This window comes from Telopea speciosissima, chromosome 5, assembly GCF_018873765.1.
Source record: "Telopea speciosissima isolate NSW1024214 ecotype Mountain lineage chromosome 5, Tspe_v1, whole genome shotgun sequence".
Taxonomy (NCBI): Eukaryota; Viridiplantae; Streptophyta; class Magnoliopsida; order Proteales; family Proteaceae; genus Telopea; species Telopea speciosissima.
The window spans coordinates 61,951,087-61,971,123 of record NC_057920.1 but is presented as its reverse complement, the minus strand read 5'-3'; the positions used below and the strand labels follow the sequence as shown (position 1 = coordinate 61,971,123).

At 38.6% G+C, this 20,037-nt stretch overlaps 3 protein-coding genes across 3 annotated transcripts; 2 read left to right on the top strand and 1 right to left on the bottom strand.

Annotated features, from left to right (window-relative positions):
* The first annotated feature begins 4,085 nt into the window (after nucleotides 1-4,085).
* On the top strand, nucleotides 4,086-6,276 carry LOC122661262. The gene has a single exon (XM_043856608.1). It carries the CDS (start codon nucleotides 4,288-4,290, stop codon nucleotides 5,968-5,970), a length of 1,683 nt encoding a protein of 560 aa, XP_043712543.1. The 5' UTR covers nucleotides 4,086-4,287; the 3' UTR covers nucleotides 5,971-6,276.
* Nucleotides 6,277-9,641: 3,365 nt separating this feature from the next.
* Nucleotides 9,642-11,163, bottom strand: LOC122661264. Its single transcript, XM_043856610.1, has 2 exons — nucleotides 10,949-11,163; nucleotides 9,642-9,845 (listed from the first exon to the last, which is right to left on the bottom strand). Exons 1-2 carry the CDS (start codon nucleotides 11,148-11,150, stop codon nucleotides 9,661-9,663), a joined length of 387 nt encoding a protein of 128 aa, XP_043712545.1. The 5' UTR covers nucleotides 11,151-11,163; the 3' UTR covers nucleotides 9,642-9,660.
* A 1,918-nt stretch (nucleotides 11,164-13,081) lies between these two features.
* Nucleotides 13,082-19,522, top strand: LOC122661265. The gene is made up of 3 exons (XM_043856611.1): nucleotides 13,082-13,154; nucleotides 13,385-13,473; nucleotides 19,209-19,522. The coding sequence occupies exons 1-3, from the start codon at nucleotides 13,116-13,118 to the stop codon at nucleotides 19,354-19,356; spliced, it is 276 nt and encodes a 91-aa protein (XP_043712546.1). The 5' UTR covers nucleotides 13,082-13,115; the 3' UTR covers nucleotides 19,357-19,522.
* Nucleotides 19,523-20,037: the final 515 nt, after the last annotated feature.

Below are 20,037 nucleotides of genomic sequence, written 5' to 3'. Positions count from 1 at the left end.
TAATCAAGATAAGCTTGTAAGATTTGAGTTTTTTTTTTGTTTCAAATTTTCTGTAGGTTATTGCCATTTTGGCAAAACTACCTTTTGAATTGTATTAGTTGGTGAAGGATCAGTATATTGTGGTTCAATAATGACAAATGGGATATATTTTGGTTCAAGTAGGTATTGGGTTTGAGAATAATTTATAAGATTGAGCAGGAGATGATGGGTAATGCATTATGAATTTTTTTTGGTTGTATAGTTGATTGACTTTTGATGAGGTTAATAGAGGAAACATGTTTAGATGAACAAGGGTTTTTTTGATTGGTATTTTATTGCTTAGGGAATTTTACCTAATTTGGATATTGGTTATTTCTTGGTGTAGAATGCCTTAATTGTTTTTTTATTGAATTTGATTGTTTTTTGGCGTAAGATGCCTTAGAATTTGTTTTTTGAGCCATTTTTGCCATGTACAAAATCTCTACTAAGAAAATCATGGATGAAAACTGTTCACTTTTTGTTTGTTTTTTTTTTTTGGGGAAAAAAGTTATTTTTATCCGTGTTTGATTTTGATACAATATGAACAGAATTTCAGCTTTTATTTTCTTATTAGACAATTTTTATATGGCACAAATGGCTGAAAAGCCAACTGAAAAGGCGACACGAAGAGGTTCAACCACCATACCCCAATTAGCTAAAATTCTCCAAACAACAAAATACCCATAAAAAACTCTTGTTCATCAAAACAAGTTTTCGCTTCAATCTTATAAAACCAAACACTAACCAAGCTCATTAATAAGCCATATAATAGGAAAATAGGAAATCGTTCTCCAGTCTCTTCAATCTTATAAAAATATTCTCAAATCACGAAAACTAAGTCAATTTCAATCAAGTCAGTCTGTTTAGGCTAAACTCAATGCCTACTTGAACCAAAAAATTTCAAAATTTTCATTGTTGAACTAGAACATATTAGTCTTCCATCAATTCAAAAAGTATTTTTTTCCAGAATTCCTGTAGATAATCACTCAAAAAAAGTTTAATTGATTTTACGAGGTCCCTCGTGAATATTGATTCCATCAAAATCACTTTCATTCCATCCTAAGGTTCAAATCCTTCAAGTCTACACTTCAGCAATTTAGAATCATAATAAAAGGGAAAATGTTCTTTGCATCGGGGGAGCAAAGTTCTCGGTTTCAAGCCTCTATTCCTCATCTAGTTCCCCATCCATCTTTGTAACATTAAAAAAGGGGCAGCAAATTGTTGCTTGGTCATGTAGCTCCAATGAGAGTGCGTGTAGGGGCATCTACATGGATAATATTTTTATTTTAGGAGAGTTTGGGTGTAATTTTATGCGTTCTTGTGTTTGGGTGCAGGAGACACGTGATCAATCGGTGTTTTTTTCATCTTAATAAGAAATTTCCTTTAGATTTGGAATGATTTCTGGTCCACATTGTCCTGGATCCGAACTAGTCTGAGATCACTTTGCGTGCTTTACAAGGGCATGAAATAGGCGATGAGTGTTGTGCTCTGTTATGGGCCTCAAGTATCAATGGGGACATAGAAGTTTTATATAAACTCTAGAAATAGTGAAGTGAGATGATATGTAGAGAGTCCAGTAGGGGTTACAAGAGGGCAGCAGCTTCTAAAACACTTCGGCTCTCATATCCCACTATCTTTCTGCTTCTACAGAATGATAAGAGGACAAAAAAATAGTAAGAAAGTTGAAAATGGAAATTATTCTCTCTTCTTAGCACTTAGTTGTGATAAATGTCATGATAAATTGTCCAATAGAGAGGCCTCTATACAAAATTCTCCAGCTTCCAAAATGATCTCTTTGCTACTCTCCTCCATGATCTAGAGGTAGTACCTTCAAAAACCCTAGAGAATGACAATGAGGAAGACTTCAACACAGTTTCTATAACAACCGCTGCGTCACGTAATGTAGCTTTATGTTATATACTACTCATCATTCGAAAAATTATCGTCTCCAATTATCTGCCCCTCCATTTCTTCCAATTCCTCTAATAGGGGGGGAGTGGACTCTACCCGGGCAGTGTGTTCTGCCCCTCAGTTTCCTCCAATTCCTATGTTATGGTTTGAAATGCAATCGTGGGTTTACATGAAATCACTACTATTTTTGCCCATGACAAGATCAACAATTCCATGAGCTTGGGCTTCCTGTTGTTGACATAAAAACATCCATTTCCATGTCTTCGGATACAACCCATAAGGGCTTTCCCATTCTTTGTACATAAACCCTTGTGAGGGTTTCACAGAGTTTAAGTAGCTCTTCCGCTTCCAAGACAAATTCTCCTGTTTGTGCTTCATAAAAAGAACTAGCATGTTGGTGTATCATTACCGGCCCTGATGATATAATGTTGTTCATCATCTTTTTAATGTGTAAGTAGCCGTCTCAGGCTAGGTCATCTTCCACTCCCTCAATGAAAATAGCAGTGGAGTAACTGTTTTATAGCAAAATGAAAATGCTCTACAGAGGTTGTTAGCCTTCATGTTAGAGAAACACTTCTGCTGGATCGGACTGGTGGGGCGACATAGCCTGTTCACTTTGGCTTAGATATCCTCACACGTGAAATTGCCACCACAAGTACATCAACAAATCCTTGGATGTTTCTTGTAACCCTAAAATATGAATTTTCTAATTAAAATTTGGTATAATTTTTTTAGTAGAAAAATTTGATATAATGGTATCTTATGTAATTATTTTAAATAATTTTGCATGTAACAACAAACATTGAAAAATTTTATAATGACATTTTACATCATGTTTTACCTTCCAAAAACAAACATTGGAAGATGTTTCAACATAGAAAATTTTAAATATGACAATTTTGCACGTAAAATTTTACACGGAAACCAATGGAGCCTAACCTGAAAAAGAAAATGAAAACCAAATTTCATCGTTTAAATCAAATGGCAAACTTTGGCTTAGTTATCGATGAAATGGTTATCATCCTGTTCTGATTGGTTAGAGACTTTGGATTTGGCCAAAAGTGAAAAGTAATAAACAAGACATGAAAAGTCATAGCTTCCTCTGGTTCTACCACGTTCCACATTGTTTCGCTTGGTGGAGAAGAGGTTGTAATAATGAAATTCCCCCCCTTTCTTTTTTTCTACTTTATATTTTTTAACCTTCTGTTTTTTAACTTTACACTTTTAATGCACCAATACGGGACCAATGAGAGCATGTGCAGGGGTATCAATTTGGATGAGATTTTTTATTTCATGAGAGTGAGGTGATAATTTAGCGTGCTCCTATATTTGGGTGTGGAGGCCATGTGACCAGCCAACATTCTTTTTCCCAAAATGCTTTAGTGATTAAACCAATATGGTATCTAACTTCCTGAGAGAGGGGAAGATAGATTAGTACAAGATGATTTTTTTTTATAGAGAGAGAGAGAGAGAGAGAGAGACCAAAAATGAGATGAAAAACAACTACTAGGTTAGTAACAAGAGATCTACAAAGAAACATAAAAGAATAGAAAAAGGAACGTTACCTGGTTGTATGGCCCACATGACTCATGTGCATAGACACAAAAACATACGAAAGTACCATGTTGCCCCATAGAAAGGTGAAAATTCTGCCCAAGGAGATACTTGCATGCGTGCTTCCATTAGCTAGCACACGCAAATAGGCTCTAGAGGTCCAAACAACTATCTCTTTCCCTAAAAAAATATAAGAAAATGATTTCTATGAGGGAGTATGGCTCCTGCGCCTAGACACAGAGGGAGGGAAATGATCGCCAGCTCCCATGTATGGCAGAAATGTCCCATCTTGTTAATACTTCTACCCATTGACCCGAGGCCATGCTCCCCACAAAGAATTCTTCCCCAAGAATGTAGAAGTTCTTTTAATACAATGAATGCCTTGGAAGAGACTAGACTCTATGGAGAGTATTAATGGAGGTTATTAGTCCAAGGCTCTCTAAGCAACATTTTTATAGATTTCATGGAGGCTCGGACCGAAAAAAAAAAATTGTAACGTTGAGGTATTAAAGTTACCTTATTGCCCTTGTTGGTGTAACGAACTGACCTCTCCTATAGTTTGCTCACACTTCCCCATTCACACACTGAAAGTGATACTCGATAAAGGCGAGAGAGAGAAAGAGTGCGATTATTGATGGTTGGAAATGCGAAGAAAATCCTGAGCTTCTGCTGCTGATTTCTACTTGAATGAAAGGTACGGCCATTCGTTTTATCTGATTTGAAGAACTTTAATTATCTTTGGATCTCTCTTCGAAGATTTCTGGCCTTCAGAATCCGATATTTGGAGATTTTCTGTTCTAAACGATGTTTAATCGTTCTTTCAGATCTGGTAGTTTCCGACCAGAAAACTTAGGTCAAAATGCTCTTGCCCTGATAGGAAACCTTTGTTTCGCTTTTTTTGTACTTGGGGTCTTAATCTTTACCATTATTGCTGCGACCTACCAACCTGAAGATCCTTTGTTCCATCCATCAACCAAAATCACAAACTTTCTCACCTCAACTTCAAATGCTACCTTCAAATCCGATGACACCGTCGTTAAGACTGGTGAGGACTTTATGGCTTCTAATCAAACTGCATTTGATACTTTCATTAACATCACCGACGTTCCTGCTGTCGCCGCCGTGGAAAACCCACTTGATTGTGAGGGAGACATTGATAAACCCATCGACTGTACAGACAGGGAGATCTTTAATCTGTTGATGAAAGTAGCTATAGAACATTTTAAGGATATCCATTTTTACCGGTTTGGGAAAGCTGTGAGGGGATCAAATGAAAGCACTTGTGATATGGCATGGAGGTTTAGACCCAATGAAGGAAAAACTGCGTCTTTGTATAAGGACTACCGTAGGTTCGTGATTACTAGGTCTGGGAACTGTAATTACACTGTGGCTAGTATTGGGGATTACCATTCTGGTGTGAATGCAAGGAAAAAGAAGAAGAACCAGAAACCTGGGTTTGAGAAGCTGCCGAAGCATGTGGAGAATCCGGCTACTTTGCCTGTGGTTGGAGAAATTGTGAATGATACTCTTCCTGTGGTAGAGTCTGAGAGTTCTTTTGGTCGTGGCAAGTACTTGATTTATACCGGTGGCGGAGACAGGTGCAAGAGCATGAACCATTTCCTCTGGAGCTTCTTGTGCTCTTTGGGTGAAGCTCAGTACTTGAATCGTACATTGGTTATGGATTTAACTATCTGCTTAAATTCGATGTACACTTCATCCCATCAGGATGAGGAGGGGAAGGATTTCAGGTTTTACTTTGATTTTGAGCATTTGAAGGAGTCGGCATCTGTGCTGGACCAGAAACAGTTCTGGTTAGATTGGGGAAAATGGCAGAGCAAAGATGGTTTGCGTCTTTTCCTTGTGGAGGATTTTAGGATCACGCCGATGAAGATTGCTGAGGTAAAGGATACTGTGATTATGAGGAAGTTTGGATCCGTGGAGCCAGATAATTACTGGTATAGAGTTTGTGAAGGAGAGACTGAATCTGTCATCCAACGACCATGGCACCTCATCTGGAAATCTAGAAGGTTAATGGACATTGTATCTGGTATTGCCTCGAGGTTAAATTGGGATTTTGATTCTGTCCATGTGGTGAGAGGTGAGAAGGCAAAGAATAAGGAACTCTGGCCTAATCTAGCAGCTGATACTTCACCAGAAGCGCTTATTCCTTCTCTACAGAACAAGCTTGAAGATGGGAGGAATGTTTACATTGCCACCGATGAACCTGATACATCTTTTTTCAATCCTCTAAAAGACAAGTATGCAATTCATTTCCTTGACGAATATAAGGATCTCTGGGATGAGAACAGTGAGTGGTATACGGAGACCACGAAACTTAACAATGGAGTGCCAGTTGAGTTTGATGGTTACATGAGGGCATCAGTTGATACTGAGGTGTTTTTGAGGGGCAAAAAGCAGATCGAAACTTTCAATGATCTGACAAGTGACTGCAAAGATGGGATCAATACCTGCCGTTCATCCACTTGATTAATATGCATGAATGTATAAAGCTTCATCCAAGCTTTTGAATTTTTCCACTTGATATATTTGGGTTCTCTGTGGGTATCGTCCGGCAACAAGTGGTGTTGCTGTTCAGTAAAAGGTTAGGTCCTTGTAGGTACTGGTTTTGAGTGAAATTCTTGTCAATCATGTATTCTGTAGGAAGCAATTATCTATGTTTCATGACTTATAATTCTGTGTAGTTTTAATTCAATGGTGGAATTTTTCTTCCTGTGTTCTGTCATTGTTGTTGTTGTGTTCTAGTTAATGCTACAAATTAAATTGTTTTAGTCATATTATCCATCTTGAGTTTGCGAGCCATATCAACCAGTTTCATTTTGAGCAATGATTTGGTGGAATGTGGAGAGACATTGCTTACGGAAAGACCATCGGATCCGTCAAAGTTAGAAGAATTTTGGAAGGGACAACTAGAAATGGAAAAGAGTAAAAGAACTATTGATGATGATTGCTTCTTTTTCAATGTACTAAGCTCATTAAAAAAAGGGCAACCCCCTATATTTGTGTTACAATCATGACTACCTCCTTTCCAGTGACATAATTTTGCTCATCTGTGTCCTTACATCTTGAGCGCTTTGGGACCAATCTGAAAATGCTTGTTTCGAGGTCTTGGGCGTCGTTTGTAATCTTCCTGTGAATAGAATTGCAGGTCAAATTGTTTTAATCAGGACTTATTTTCTTGTGTATTTTTGCATTACTCAAAAAGCTTGTCTTCTAATAAAGAATATACTTATCCTCAAATTGTGAAGGAAGTGCTTAGCTGTCAATACTTTTCAGAAGATTGGCCAACAAACAGTTCAAAGTTGGCATTTGACAAATCTGTCTTTACTAAAACTTCAAAGACAAATGCCAAAACAGATGGTGACCTATACAATGCCTTCACACTCATATCACATATTCCCTTTTTCTAAAACCAGCACCTCTCATTCCTTCTGCTAGATTTAGCATTATAAGATTCACCTTTGATTATCGCATTGTGGAATCCAAGATCCTTGGCATTCTTATGTCTGTTTAAAGCCAGATTAGTGTGGAGGGGGGGGGGAGGGGAACAATAAGGACATTTGTTTTAATCAAAGATAGTAAGAGCTTTAAGAAGAGATATTCTCTACTTTTTGAGTTTTGCAGTAGTTATTTCATCATTGCACTCTAAAAATTATATCGCATCAATTGCTGTCTTGATGAGACTGTTGATCCCCACCCACCACCCACAAAAAATGTCATTGTTGTTGTCATGGATGCTGTTATTCAAGACTAACCATCTTTAGTAAGGTTCTGTTTGTTTCCAGCCAAAATCCATGTAAGATGAAAAATTGCAAGTAAAGTCCCACTTTTTTGTACTCATTTTACCTAAAGTTTTTTTTTGTTTAGCGATGATTTTACCTAAGAAAAAAACAGAGCCTAAATATTGCCACTAGGATAAACAAGTGACTTTATGTGTTTTCTTTTGAATTTAATACATGGGTTTAGGCATCTACCATCAAAGTTGGAGAAAAGTAGAAATTTTTTTTTTTTTTTTGGGGGTAAAGTAGAAAGATATATATATATTGGTAAGAAGGTAGAAAGATAATTTATAGCCTAGTCTCTGTAGAAGTGTATTAATTAGTTTTGGATAGAGTTCTATACAATGGATAATCTAGATCAGTTCATCACAGAATCTGTATCTGCCATGTTAGCCTTGTTTGCTTGCTTGCATGTGCATGCAGGATCATATGCTCCCTTTTTTTGGAGGCTTAATGATACAGTAGAAATGGCTGATAAATGCTGACGGAAGTCATCTTTGAACATATGAGACTGATTTTCTTTTCAATTAGTTGGCTCTTGTTCAAGTCTGCGGCATAGTCGAATTAGAACTCGAAGTACTTTTCCCACTCTAATACAGTTTCTAATGCAAGTAACAGCAGGATAAGTACTTTAAAAAGTATTACAGAAGGAGAAAGGCAAAATCATCTCACTGATTTACCAATTCAGTGAGTTAACAACTGAGCCACTAACTCAGTGAGTAGACTCAGTTGAGGTGTTCTTGTTCGCCACAACAACCAGGTTGTGGGGTATCATATTGGCCTATTGGGTTTATATTTATTTTTAATTAGTTATAAGGCTGAAATACTATTTATTAATTCCAAGTTAGTTTTATTAATGGGCAAGAGATCGTTGTTTGGACGTGTAGTGTGGGGGCCAATGACCAATGAGAGTGCGCACGCATGGGCATCAACATAGATATGATTTTTGGATTTCATGGGGAGAGGGAGTAGGGTGGTACTTTTGCACGTTCTTGTGTGAGCCACATGACCAGGCATTGTGAGATGACACCTCTGCCTTCTGGGTAGATACCCAGGCCTGCTCACCCATTGGTCCAGATGCTTGTTTAGGCATCATGCGACCAAGTAGAGATCTCTTGCCCCTAGTCCTAGTTGCTTTAGGACTACTCCCCCAGCCTTGCGTGGGTTAGTTCTTTCAAGCTGTTTTGTTTGTTTTTGACACCTATTTTGCTATTAGACTTGTTTCATATTGGCTGATGACCATTATGATTGAAGTAGTTGGTTTTTGAATTGTTTGCGAATGTACTTGGATTTTCATTTTTGTCCATTTTCCCCTCTTAGTATTTAAAATAATAAAAGATTAATGAAATTTACGTCTACAAATGTTTTGACTATTCTTAAAAATCACAAATTTGAGAAAATCTTTGCTTCTTCCCAATTCTAAGGTTTAAATCGATTCTGATAAATTTCACGCTGATTTTGACTAATTGAAATCGATGAATGCCAATCCTATGTCCCATTCAGGTTTTTAAACCTTGACCGCTAGTTAGGTAATTGGCATGGATTGTTCTACACTAGTTTTACATGAATGGTTGATGGACTAACCATGGTTTGATGGCTTGGTCCAATGGTCTTTAGAAACATTATTATAATTTACTACATGGTTTATTCAAAAATATTTTATTTCACAACCCTCAGAACTAACCTTTACGGTGATATAATGGTGCATTTCATTTGTAGTGCTAGAATTCCTCTATTAGAGGTTGGATAGGTTGTGGTGTCAATTTAATTTACCAAATTTCCTAAGTTTTTTTGGGGAACTTTTTTTTCCCCACAACATCAAAGATCCGACCCCTCTCTAGTGAGCTCACCACCCAGGGAATGCTCAGTGAAGTATCCAATAGCTGGGGGATCAAGCTCCTCTCTAAGGAGCCCAACGTCCAGGGGGCATCCAACCGTTGGGCTGTGCTGCAACATCCCAATTGTTGACTAGGCATGCACCGAGATGTGTGCTGCACAGCGCAGCTGTTGGATGCCCTAACTTGCTTGGACATTAATACTAATCTTATGCTTGAATCCAAAAAAAAAAAAGCTTACCCTTGAAGAAAATTCAGGGATTTCTCCTTTTCCTTGAGGAATCTCTTCTTTATTTCTCCCAGGAGTTTAGGTTTACTAACAGAGTGGTCACAACTTTGCTATTAATTTGAATAGTAATATTGTGACTTGTGAGGTATCAGATCATGTTGAAGGCAAGGAACCTTGTGAATTTTTCTGCTGATTTTACTTCATATCTTTCTCTTTCTAAACTGGAAAAACAAAATTCATGACTTCTTACCCATAGCAATAATCCATCATGTCTAGCCTTAATCTACTAAATATATACATTTCTCCCCATAATGTCTCATTGATTTGCAAAACTTGTTTTGATTTCTTTGATTTTTCTTAGGCATTCTTCAGCCCTTTCAATGGCAGCATCTAGCATTTCCATCGAGTGATTCGACCTTCGAATTTTTCGTTTTGTTGACTGTGGATTAGCCTCAGGTTTTCGAATCTCAGAAAACTTTCTCCTCTTTCCATTTGATGAAGCTGAAAAAAAAAAAAAGACATTAATTTTGTAACACAACTTTGGCATTGTGAACAGGTCATGATGGTTTTCTACTTGGTTTTTTGAAAACCTCAGTTCTTAAAATAATCCATGGCTAAATGACAATGTAAACTGTGTTTACTAAATTTGAGCTCTAAATCAAAATGCCACAATTGTGCTAATCTTACTGAATTACTCCTACTATAGGAGTCAATATGAACCCATTTACCTTCCTTAACCTGACCCAAGTTTGGAGTGTAAGGTTTCCTAATCAAGAAAAGGAGAAAACACAACATAATAGTGAGGATACAGCAGATATGGCAAGTACCCAACACAGCTGACCACCCCTATCTTCCCTTGCTTAGTTTTGATGTCATGTTCAGGGTTTTAAGAATCGGTGAATTGCCAATGCGGATCAACTGTGACCAATCCTGATTTTCACCGATTCGACATGGCCGTTCGACACTCAAAAACTCTAGAAATTCCTTGTTTTTAGATCTGAGGATCGATTCTAGGGTTTTTGGACACCAATTCAAGTCAATTCCAATCCAACCCAGATCAGAATTGCCAATGACCGATTCCGTCTTTAAACTCATGTCATGTTGTCATTACAATATTAAGAAAATTGAATAATAAAATCATTATCACCCTCCCTAGACCCTGTAGTGCGGGAGCCTCGTGCAGTGGGTACGTCCTTTTTTTTAACAGGCATCAACTAACTCAGAAGAGAAACCCACACACATTGGTTGGTAATACAAACATCCATCATATTTGACTTTTTGACTAACTGCCACCGTTAGATTGGAATAACTTTGAATCCATCATTCCTTATCATGGGCTTGGCCCTAATATCAGTTGGAACTACAACCACACACACTCGTTCCATTGACGCATTCCACTGATATAGAGGCAGTCTCTCTTAAAAAAGAACTGAAAATTTTGTAGCAGCCGGACCATTGTTAACCGTCTGATAAGAATATATCAGACCAATACATGTGCTATTTTCTCTCAAACCAAGCCATCAAACGATTGGAAGGTCTAGATTCATCCAAAGACTGAAAGAAAACCCTACACAACTGAACACCGAAACATGAACTTATTATACCTTGTGTGGTTGCAGAGGAGTTAGGCGAGGAGGTGATGGAGTCCTTCCGATACGAAACGAAACTGTTGTGGTAATATCGGGTGGGAGACGATGTATCAGTTTCTCCATAGATTAAGTTTCTAAGCTCCATCTTTAGAAACCCAAATCGATTCGGGTGTTGGGCTTCCAGAATCTGCAATTCTTCCTTTGCTTGTTCAATCATCCATTTAGAGAACTCCTTCGTTGACGCCATTATAGAACCTCTCTCTCCCTCTCCCTCTAGTTGCAGACCTTTTGTTTACTACTTAAAGTTCTTTCTTTGTCATCTGGAAGGAAGCTGGAAAGAGGAAAGTGGATTGTGGAAAGTGGACTTGTGGACTTCGGAACCCATATGGCCATATTATGACCTGTGATGTGAAGTGTGAACCCTACTTGTGGCGTATTCTTTTCTGTGTATCCAGATCAAATATGTAAAGGATATGATAGGATGAACAGAAACCGTTTGATACCAGTCCCTAAATGAGTGTCGAGGTGTGAAGGGACCAGATTCGTTACAGAAATGAAATGGTAGGCTGACAGTGACACTTCGAATTTTTATCTCTTCCTGTTACTGCACGGTGCAGTAATGCATCGTGCGACGCTACAGCGGTTGTGTGGCACAGCAGGCCCCACATGGTGCACATGGCCTCTACTGTTGTTGCACGATGTATTACTGCACCGTCCAGTAACAGAGAGGATAACGATTCGGGACACTTCACCCAAAGACTAAAGTGGACTTCAAAAAAAGTTAGTTTTCCAAAAAAGTAGTGATAAACTGTTGAAAAGGGAAAAATTATCTCCTCCAGTTCTTGTCCGGCCCAGTTTCCACCACCTCTAAATTCTAATAAAGGGTGGACTGCACCCCAGCAGAGTGTCGGGGAGGGGTTGGGTGGTCATTGCACCCCTTGTTAGAGGCATTGAAGAACTTGGCCGGATAGGGAACCCGGGGGGGATAAAGATCCACTAAAAAGCTACAAGGAAAGGCATTAAGGCGTAAATGCTGATCTTTTTCCGAGGATTTAATAATTTGACACCTAAAGCGAGGAGATCCAAGGGTCGTAATAAACAATCTATTTTATTCAAATCCCTAATTACTCAAAATTGTAACATTCACGCAGTAAAACAACAACTTCAAATAAGATAGAGAAAAAAGCAAAGAGCTCTTCTTTCGTTGGTGGATTAAAGCAACAATCTATTATCCCATCCACCAAGGGGTGTCAACGGGCCAGGCTGGACCGGGATTGCCCTAAACCCTAACCCAACCCTAGGGCTCTTAAGGTAAGCCCAAGCCCAGCTTGTCCCTACCAGTGTTTAGCCAAGCTCGGCCCGACCTTGATTCACCCTAAATAATAGATGCGTTGGGCATTGTAATCTAATATTATAATTGTATAATAGATGATCCTTGTAATATAATATTATAATTGGGTAAATAGAATATCTTAAGAGGGCCCATAAAAGTTTGTAATATATAATATATGTAGGGCTAGGCTGAGCCCGAGCCCTCAACCCAGGCCTGACCCTATCCAAGTTCAAGCTAGATTAGGGCGAACTCGGGTTGGCCAGGTTTTATTGACACCCTAACTCTTCCAACCTCTTTGGTTCTTTTTTGTGAACCCTAGGATATTGATTGAATCGTCCCTTATGGGTAGAGAAAAACTTTGTCCTATATTATTTGTGAAAACCGATAAGATGTTTTCAGTATGCTTTTGTAGTAGCCCATATAGTCCACCCATTACCAAATTTTCGAAAACTTTAATGGACTAGTGTTTTCCATGTGGCAAAATGCTATTAGCTATATTTATTTCACCCAATCAGTAATTGACACATGGGAGGCATTAAGGATACGAGTTCTTAGAGTCGGAACGGAGCAATGGCCGAGTTGTGGAGTTCTATATCCGCTCCATGAACCATGACACAAGAATTGGATATTCCGCTCTCTAAAGAAACGGCGTTTCCCTTCCTTTCTTGAGAGTCAAATCATTGTCCAATCCTTATCCTCCGCATCATATAAATAAATAAATAAATAAATAAATCAAGCAAATTGCTAAAAAAATAATATAAATGTAACATTAGCGTTCATAGTTGGGTAGGTTCGTTCTGTCTTCTTCGAGTTTGGGTTTTCCTTCCAGTCTTCCAGCAGCGGTTCTCTATGGCTTCCTCCAATGTTAATCGTTGGTTACGACCTGAGGTAACTAGATTACTTGCAGATCATCTCTCGATTTCTATGTTTCCTCGTTCTATTATTATATCTAGATTTTGGGTTTGGTTTTTATGCTCAAACAGATTTCGATTAGGAACTTCTTTCATTAACCCTTTGAAGGGATTTTCCTTTTAGGGGTTTTCCCAGTAGTAGATCTAATAATCTCTGTGGTTTGTACTGGTGCACTGAGGTTGAATTTGGTGTGTTAATTTGTTAAGGTTTACCCTCTCTTCGCGGCCATTGGGGTTGCTGTGGGAATCTGTGGGTTTTCGTTGGTCCGTAACATCTGCATCAATCCTGAAGTCAGGTATTCTTTGATCTTCAGTTCATTCCATCTTCTGTTTTAGTTGGATATGTGCATGATGGGTACATGAGGTGTGAGTATTTTGTAGAATTTATTCTTGGGAACTGATGGATTTAGACATGAGCAGATTGATTTACCTCCGACGAGGCTTAGGAGAAGTAAAAATAGATGCCCTTTGGTCTAGATGCTCTTACTTTTAGATCAATTTTCCGATGACTTGTGGATATGTTCTACTGAACTATATTATTTGCAGAAGTTGGTTGGGCCTGTAGCATCATCTGGGATGAAATCTTTGATGATACTTGGGTGAACCTTACCTTCTGTCGTTGATATTTGATAAGCTTGCGCTTATCCTTTTCACAATCAAATTGCAGCTCTGTTTGACCCCAATTCTCTGAACTCTGAAGAGATTGGGCTGGGTAAAGGGTTTGACTCGAGATGACTTATTATGTTTAGGAACCAGTTTTTATACATGACCGGTTTTTATGCATGACTGTGTAGGTACATGGATGTGCCTTTCAAACCGTTGGATGAGAGTGGGAGGGGACAGAAGTGTAATTACACATCCCCTCTCCCCATCCAATGGTCGAAGGCACAACTGTGTAATGTACACGCTATCTATAAAACCTTTTGCCTTATGTTACAGAAGTCTGCTTGGTTGTGTGGGTAGTGTATATCCCACGCAGCCAACCTCTTAATCCTTGGATTGGAATCATGTAATAATTACCATTGATTTCGCCTAGGTAATAAAAATTACTTCCTAGAATTGAATAAGAATTTTATTATTTAAATCTTACTGATGTTGCAGGTTACGATTTGCCCATCTAAGATTTTCTAAAAAAGTTCTTAAAAGCATTTAAGTTAAGATTCTCTCTCGTACGTTTCTTGTTTCTTTTGAAGATTTTTTTGCAAGATTCATACCTATCTGCTTGGTCCTTTTGATTGAAGTTTTGTATATCTCCTGTCTAGTCCTCACATATGCTTTTGAGGGATAGATTTGGTCTCTCACTCATGCCTTTTTGCGGGATAGATTTGTAATAGTATCGGTAGAGATCAACGCTGATTTTGGTTGATCCGTATTGGTGGATCGGTACGAACAACGGTAAACATGTTTGAAAAAAAAAAGGGGGTAAACCTAACCGATCTGGATTGGTATCTGATCGAGGACAAATACTGATTCTTGGCCGATCCCATATTGGTGGATCGGTACAAACAAGGGTAAAAATGTAAAAAAAGAGAGCTAATTTTGGAAGAATTCAAGTGTAAACCTAACCAAATAGACCAATATGGATCGGTACCTACTGAGACCGATATTGATTCGTATCGATATCTGTATCGGTCGAAACCGATATCGATTGGCCGGCTCATGTTGGTGGATCGGTACGAACTGGGGTAAAACATGGGTAAACCTAACCGATCTAGATTGATACAGACCGATTCAGATCGATATCGAATGCGATTGATACCGATTCCTAGCAGATCTCATATTGATGGATTGGTACAGACAAGGGTAAAAATGTAAAAAAAAAAAAATCTAGTTTTTTCTATATATGATATCTGTTGAGACATATCGATTACTTAGCAGATATTGATTTCTGGTCTATCCCGTATCGGTGGATTGGTATGGACAAGGGTAAAAATGTAACAAAAAAAATCAAAATTTTGAACCAAAAAAAAATGGTAAACCTAACCGATACAGATCGATTTGGATCGGTATCGGCTGAGACCAATACTGATTCCTGGCCGATCCCGTATCGGTGGGTTAGTACGGACAAGGGTAAAAATGTAAAAATAAACTAATTTTTTTTTGAAGAAAATAGGGTAATTTAATCGATGCAGACCGATACGTACCGTTCCGGATCGGTATCGGTGGAGATGGAGATCCGATACCAATTCTTGGCCGTTCCCGTATCGTTGGATTTGTACATGCAAGGGGTATAAATGTTAAAATAATCTAGTTTTTTTGAAGAAAATAGGGGTGAACCTAACTGATCGGGTTCGATATGGATCGGTATTGGTTGAGACCGATGCCGATTCCTGGATCGGTATGGACAAGGGTAAAAATGTAAAAAAAAATCTACTTTTTATGAAGAAAATAGGGGTACCTAACTGATCCAGATCGGTCTGTATTTTCCATGTTTTCTTCAAAAATTAGATTTTTTTTTTAAACATTTATACCACTGTCTATACCGATCCACCAACACGGGATAGGCTAGGAATTGGTATCGGTTTCGATCGGTTGAAACCGATACCTGAAATGCATCAATATTGGTCTCAGTCATAGTTGTCACAGCTTCACGGCGATGCAAGCCGGTGGAGGGGTGTCTGATCGATATATCAACACGTTGTCCGCCATGGTGATTATGTCGACCATGGCTGAATTGTAATTAAATTCAAAGTTGAATGGCAAAGTTGAATGTCAAACTAGTAGATAAATCAAGATTTATAAGAGCAATGGCAGAATTGTAATTAAATCCAAAGTTGAATGGCAAAGTTGAATGGCAAAATAGTAGATAAATCAAGATTTATAAGAGCAATGGCAGAATTGTAATTAATCTGAAGTTGTAAAGGAGTGGTAGAACTGTAATTTAATGGAGTTAAAGAGAACTTAATGGGCTAAACAAAATAGCAATAGAGAATATAGGGGGGTTTTATATAAATAATATTAGTTGTCCTTACTTGTAATTTTAAAGACTTAATGTCTTCTTTAACCTTGCAATAACACGATAGAAAGAGAGGCAGAGAGGTGGTGAACTGGAGTAGTTCCAGCAGAGGAAACTCCTTATGAAGACGATTCTCCTTGCAATTTCAGGAACAATATCGCAGCACCAAGGTCTGCCGATCCCAAAGAGAATAGCCCCAAAAGTCTGTTGGCAACCGAATGGTGAGATCTGAAATCAGATCTGGCGGATGTCTTAGTTGCAGGTTACTTCGAAAAATTGAATCTCACAAAAAGAGAGACTTCTGGATATGAAACTTCCAGGTATGGATCGCCCAAGAGAAAAGAACTTATGGAGCAAATCTCAGAACTAGTCGATGTTTGTGTAAGGATCCTATGATGGCTTTCCAGAATCTGGTAGTACTGCCCAAAAAGAAGAAACTCAGAAACCAAGGCTAAAATAGGGGATTTAGGGAAGCAGGGAGTGGGTCTAAGGTTGGGGAAGAAACAAAAAATTAAAGAAGAAGAAATCGAAGAGGGAAAGAGAGACAGGACGCCATGGCGTAGGTTGATATGCACATTTCTCTAGCGCTAGCACGCCATGGCGACACCATGAGGCGATACCATGACAACTATGGTCGCAGTAGATACAGATCCATATTGGTCTGTTCGGTTAGGTTTACCCTTGTTTTCTTCCAAAAAATAAAGTTTTTTTATTTGTACCGATCCACCAATACGGGATCGGCTAGGAATGATCAGATACCAATTCGGATCAGTTAGGTTTACCCTTTTTTTTTTCTTTCAAAAAATTAGATTTTTTAAAACATTTTTATCGTTATCCATACTGATCCACCAATACAGATCAACCGGAATTGGTGTTGCTCCACCGATACCGTTACGAATCTATCCCGCATATAGGTTTGAGAGAGAGACCAAATCTATCCCGTAAAAGCATGTGCTGGAGTAGATAAATGATATATAAAACTTCAATCAAAAGAACTAGGCGGATAGGTATGTGAGAGAGAAACATGGGAGAGAATCTTGCAAAAAATCCTCAAAAGAAGCAAGAAACGTAAGACAGAGAATCTTGACTTAATGTTTAAGAATTTGTTTTGGAAAACCTTAAATGGGCAAGCTGATAACCTGCAACATCAGTTAGAATTAAATAATAAAAATCTTACTTAATTATAGGAAGTAATTTTTATTACTCAAGTGAAATCAATGGTCATTATTACATGATTCCAATCCAAGGATTAAGAGATTTGCTGCGTGGAATAAACACCATCCACTCAACCAAACAGACTTATTTTTCCTTTATATATAATTTGTAGCCTTATTTTTTTTTATGGGAAGCAGTTCTCTGTCCGGGAGTGTGGCCTACGCCAGCACTCCCATGTGTCCATCTCTCTCCTCAAAACAAAGGGGGTAGAGGTGTCTTTTCATTTGGGGAGGAGAGAGCTCCCAGGCGGTTCTTTTTCCTTTTTTTTTTATATACAAAAAATGGTTCTTTGAGCGTATGGTGTATCCTATGCCATCACACATTGTAATATTTTATTCATTTCTTTAAGAAAGAAAAAAAAATCTTAGTTGCGATAAGGCTATGTTGTTGTTTTTATAAGAAAGAGAAAAAGATAATAAACAATATCCATGTCAAATGGCATAAGAAATGTCTTACGCTCAGAGAATCCTTCCCCTATAAACAATATTCATGAGTGTTATTTCTTTCTCTTTTGTTTGGTCATGATGGTTTTATTATGAACTTTAATTCAATCTGTGATCATTTCAAGCATCTGTTGAATGGGACAGCAAATGTGAAGTTATTGTTATTCCTTTTAACTTGAATGATCGTATGCAATTGAAGGTAGCGGCTAGCTCAGTTGATAATGTCCTCTGCTAGTCGTAGCCAAGATCTGGGACTGGATCCGCTTCATCCTCTGTGCAGTCTGCACTTCCCTCCCTTCTCCCCTCTCTTTTAATCACCCCGCATCTCAGGTGGGTGGATCGCCCATGATGTTTCTGTAAAACCAATTACCTTCCTGAGAAGAGAGAAAAAGAAAGAGGGGGGGGGGGTTTAGCATCCTGTAACCAATTAGTTCATTTTCCTGTATTTTTAGTTGTTGGGATGGAGTGGCTATAGTACCAGTACATGCCATTTTATCTGACCCATCTGTATTTCATCACTACCATATGTTTTAGGGATAATGATCTCCGTCCAGGATCAAAGGCAACGGTAGCATTCCCCCCTTCTCTATCTCTTTCCTCCCCTCCCCTTCCCTGAAATGACTTTTCTGCCCCTTGAAATGATTTCTTGCCGGGTGCACTCATAGGGTTTTTCCTGCCGGCATAGGTTATGCTCCCGGACATAAAACACTGCCCTTATGTTTTATTAGAGTCATCATAACCGTCTTGAGGGCACAAGGATTGTAAGTAATTGTTATCATTCATTTGCAAACCAGTCTGTGATCTTATAAATCGATCAGCCGGTTAATCATCCTTGCAAGTTCGATGTGAGGCCCTTTAACTACCAAAAAAATGTGATTATAAAGGGCATGACTATGTCTCTGCTGCAATGCTGGCTTCATATGGTCCAATTTACAACCTCAATCAGTCTGCTGGGTAGAGCTGAGCTAAAATTTTGTCAAGACTGTAGTTACAGTTTTGATTCACATTTTCTGCCCAAATTTGTGCCTTTTGGCTGTTAAGTATAGACTACAGTTTTAGATAGTGCAATGGTTTTTTGTTTCTAGAAGAATAATGTCTCTGTATTTTCTGCTCCTCTATTTCACACAGAAGTTTAGTGATAGATCAGGATGAATCTGTCATATGGAACTTTCCTGGTTCTATTCTCTCTCTCTCCCCCACCAGAATTTAGCTCGTCCCCACGGAGCCCAGCACACCCAGGGTGCTGCCAGCCATTGGGCTGTGCCGCACACATCCTTAGGCATGCGCTGAGATGTGTGCGGCACAGCTCAACAGCTGGATGCCCCCTAGGTGCTAGGCTCTGGAGACGATCCTGATCCCTCTCCTTGTGGTTTCTATTTTCTCTCTTTTTACTCATTTGTTTTTCTGTTGGAAACAGGGTAAACAAACAGAATAGAGCTGCTGGAGTGTTAGAGAACCATGCAGAAGGGCAAATGTATGCGGAACATGGTTTGAGGAAGTTTGTTCGCAACAAATCCCCTCAGATAATGCCTGCAATTAATGACTTCTTTACCAGCCCAAAATAAGTCCAACCAACTTTGTTATGTAATTCTTAAAGTCTTTCACTATTCTCGTGGTATTACTATTGTTGTTGTTTCCATTGTTTTGTGACACAATGAGTGGAGCTTGTTTTGAGGTTCAACCTCGTCAATGTGAATGAATGTGAATGAACAGTATAATGATTTGGTTTGACCATCATCTTTGTTTTTCTTCTGAACTAAAACCGCCAGACGGAATAAATAAATAAAAACAAGAAGTTGCACCCTTGCTATTATTCTTAGGGAAACAGTTGGGTATGCCGTCAGTTTTCGATAAGTTAGCCGTGTACACCAATCATAACGATGGACACAGGATGTGGATGACACATGTTGGGCACACCTTGGCGCCGTGTACAGCCTTTTACCTTATTCTTATTTTTGCAATTTGAGCATCATCAGGTAGATATCAAAATCAATCGATGAGCACCTTCTAAATGATAAATTTAAAACCGATAGAGTTCATAATAGTAGAAATAACAAGCAAAAGGGAAACATCTCCCAAGGCCAGCCTGCTTTTCTTCTGCATAAGCCCTGTTATTAGTTCAAGATTATCAGTCCAAATTTCTCGTTCTTCATATCCATCTCCCCTTTCATTGTCCTCATATTCTGATGATGAATTATGTGACGACCCATCACGCAAATTCCTCCAATCAATACAAGGCTCAAAAG

What these genes read in the sequence shown, in the direction of transcription:
- LOC122661262 (XM_043856608.1), top strand. Translation starts at nt 4,288, where the DNA reads ATGTTTAATCGTTCTTTCAGATCTGGTAGTTTCCGACCAGAAAACTTA.
- LOC122661264 (XM_043856610.1), bottom strand. Translation starts at nt 11,150, where the DNA reads ATGATTGAACAAGCAAAGGAAGAATTGCAGATTCTGGAAGCCCAACAC. An exon ending in CTCCTCTGCAACCACACAAG is followed by an intron (nt 9,846 to 10,948) that starts GTATAATAAGTT and finishes TTTTTTTTTCAG; the next exon opens with CTTCATCAAATGGAAAGAGG.
- LOC122661265 (XM_043856611.1), top strand. Translation starts at nt 13,116, where the DNA reads ATGGCTTCCTCCAATGTTAATCGTTGGTTACGACCTGAG. An exon ending in ATCGTTGGTTACGACCTGAG is followed by an intron (nt 13,155 to 13,384) that starts GTAACTAGATTA and finishes TAATTTGTTAAG; the next exon opens with GTTTACCCTCTCTTCGCGGC. An exon ending in TGCATCAATCCTGAAGTCAG is followed by an intron (nt 13,474 to 19,208) that starts GTATTCTTTGAT and finishes TGTTGGAAACAG; the next exon opens with GGTAAACAAACAGAATAGAG.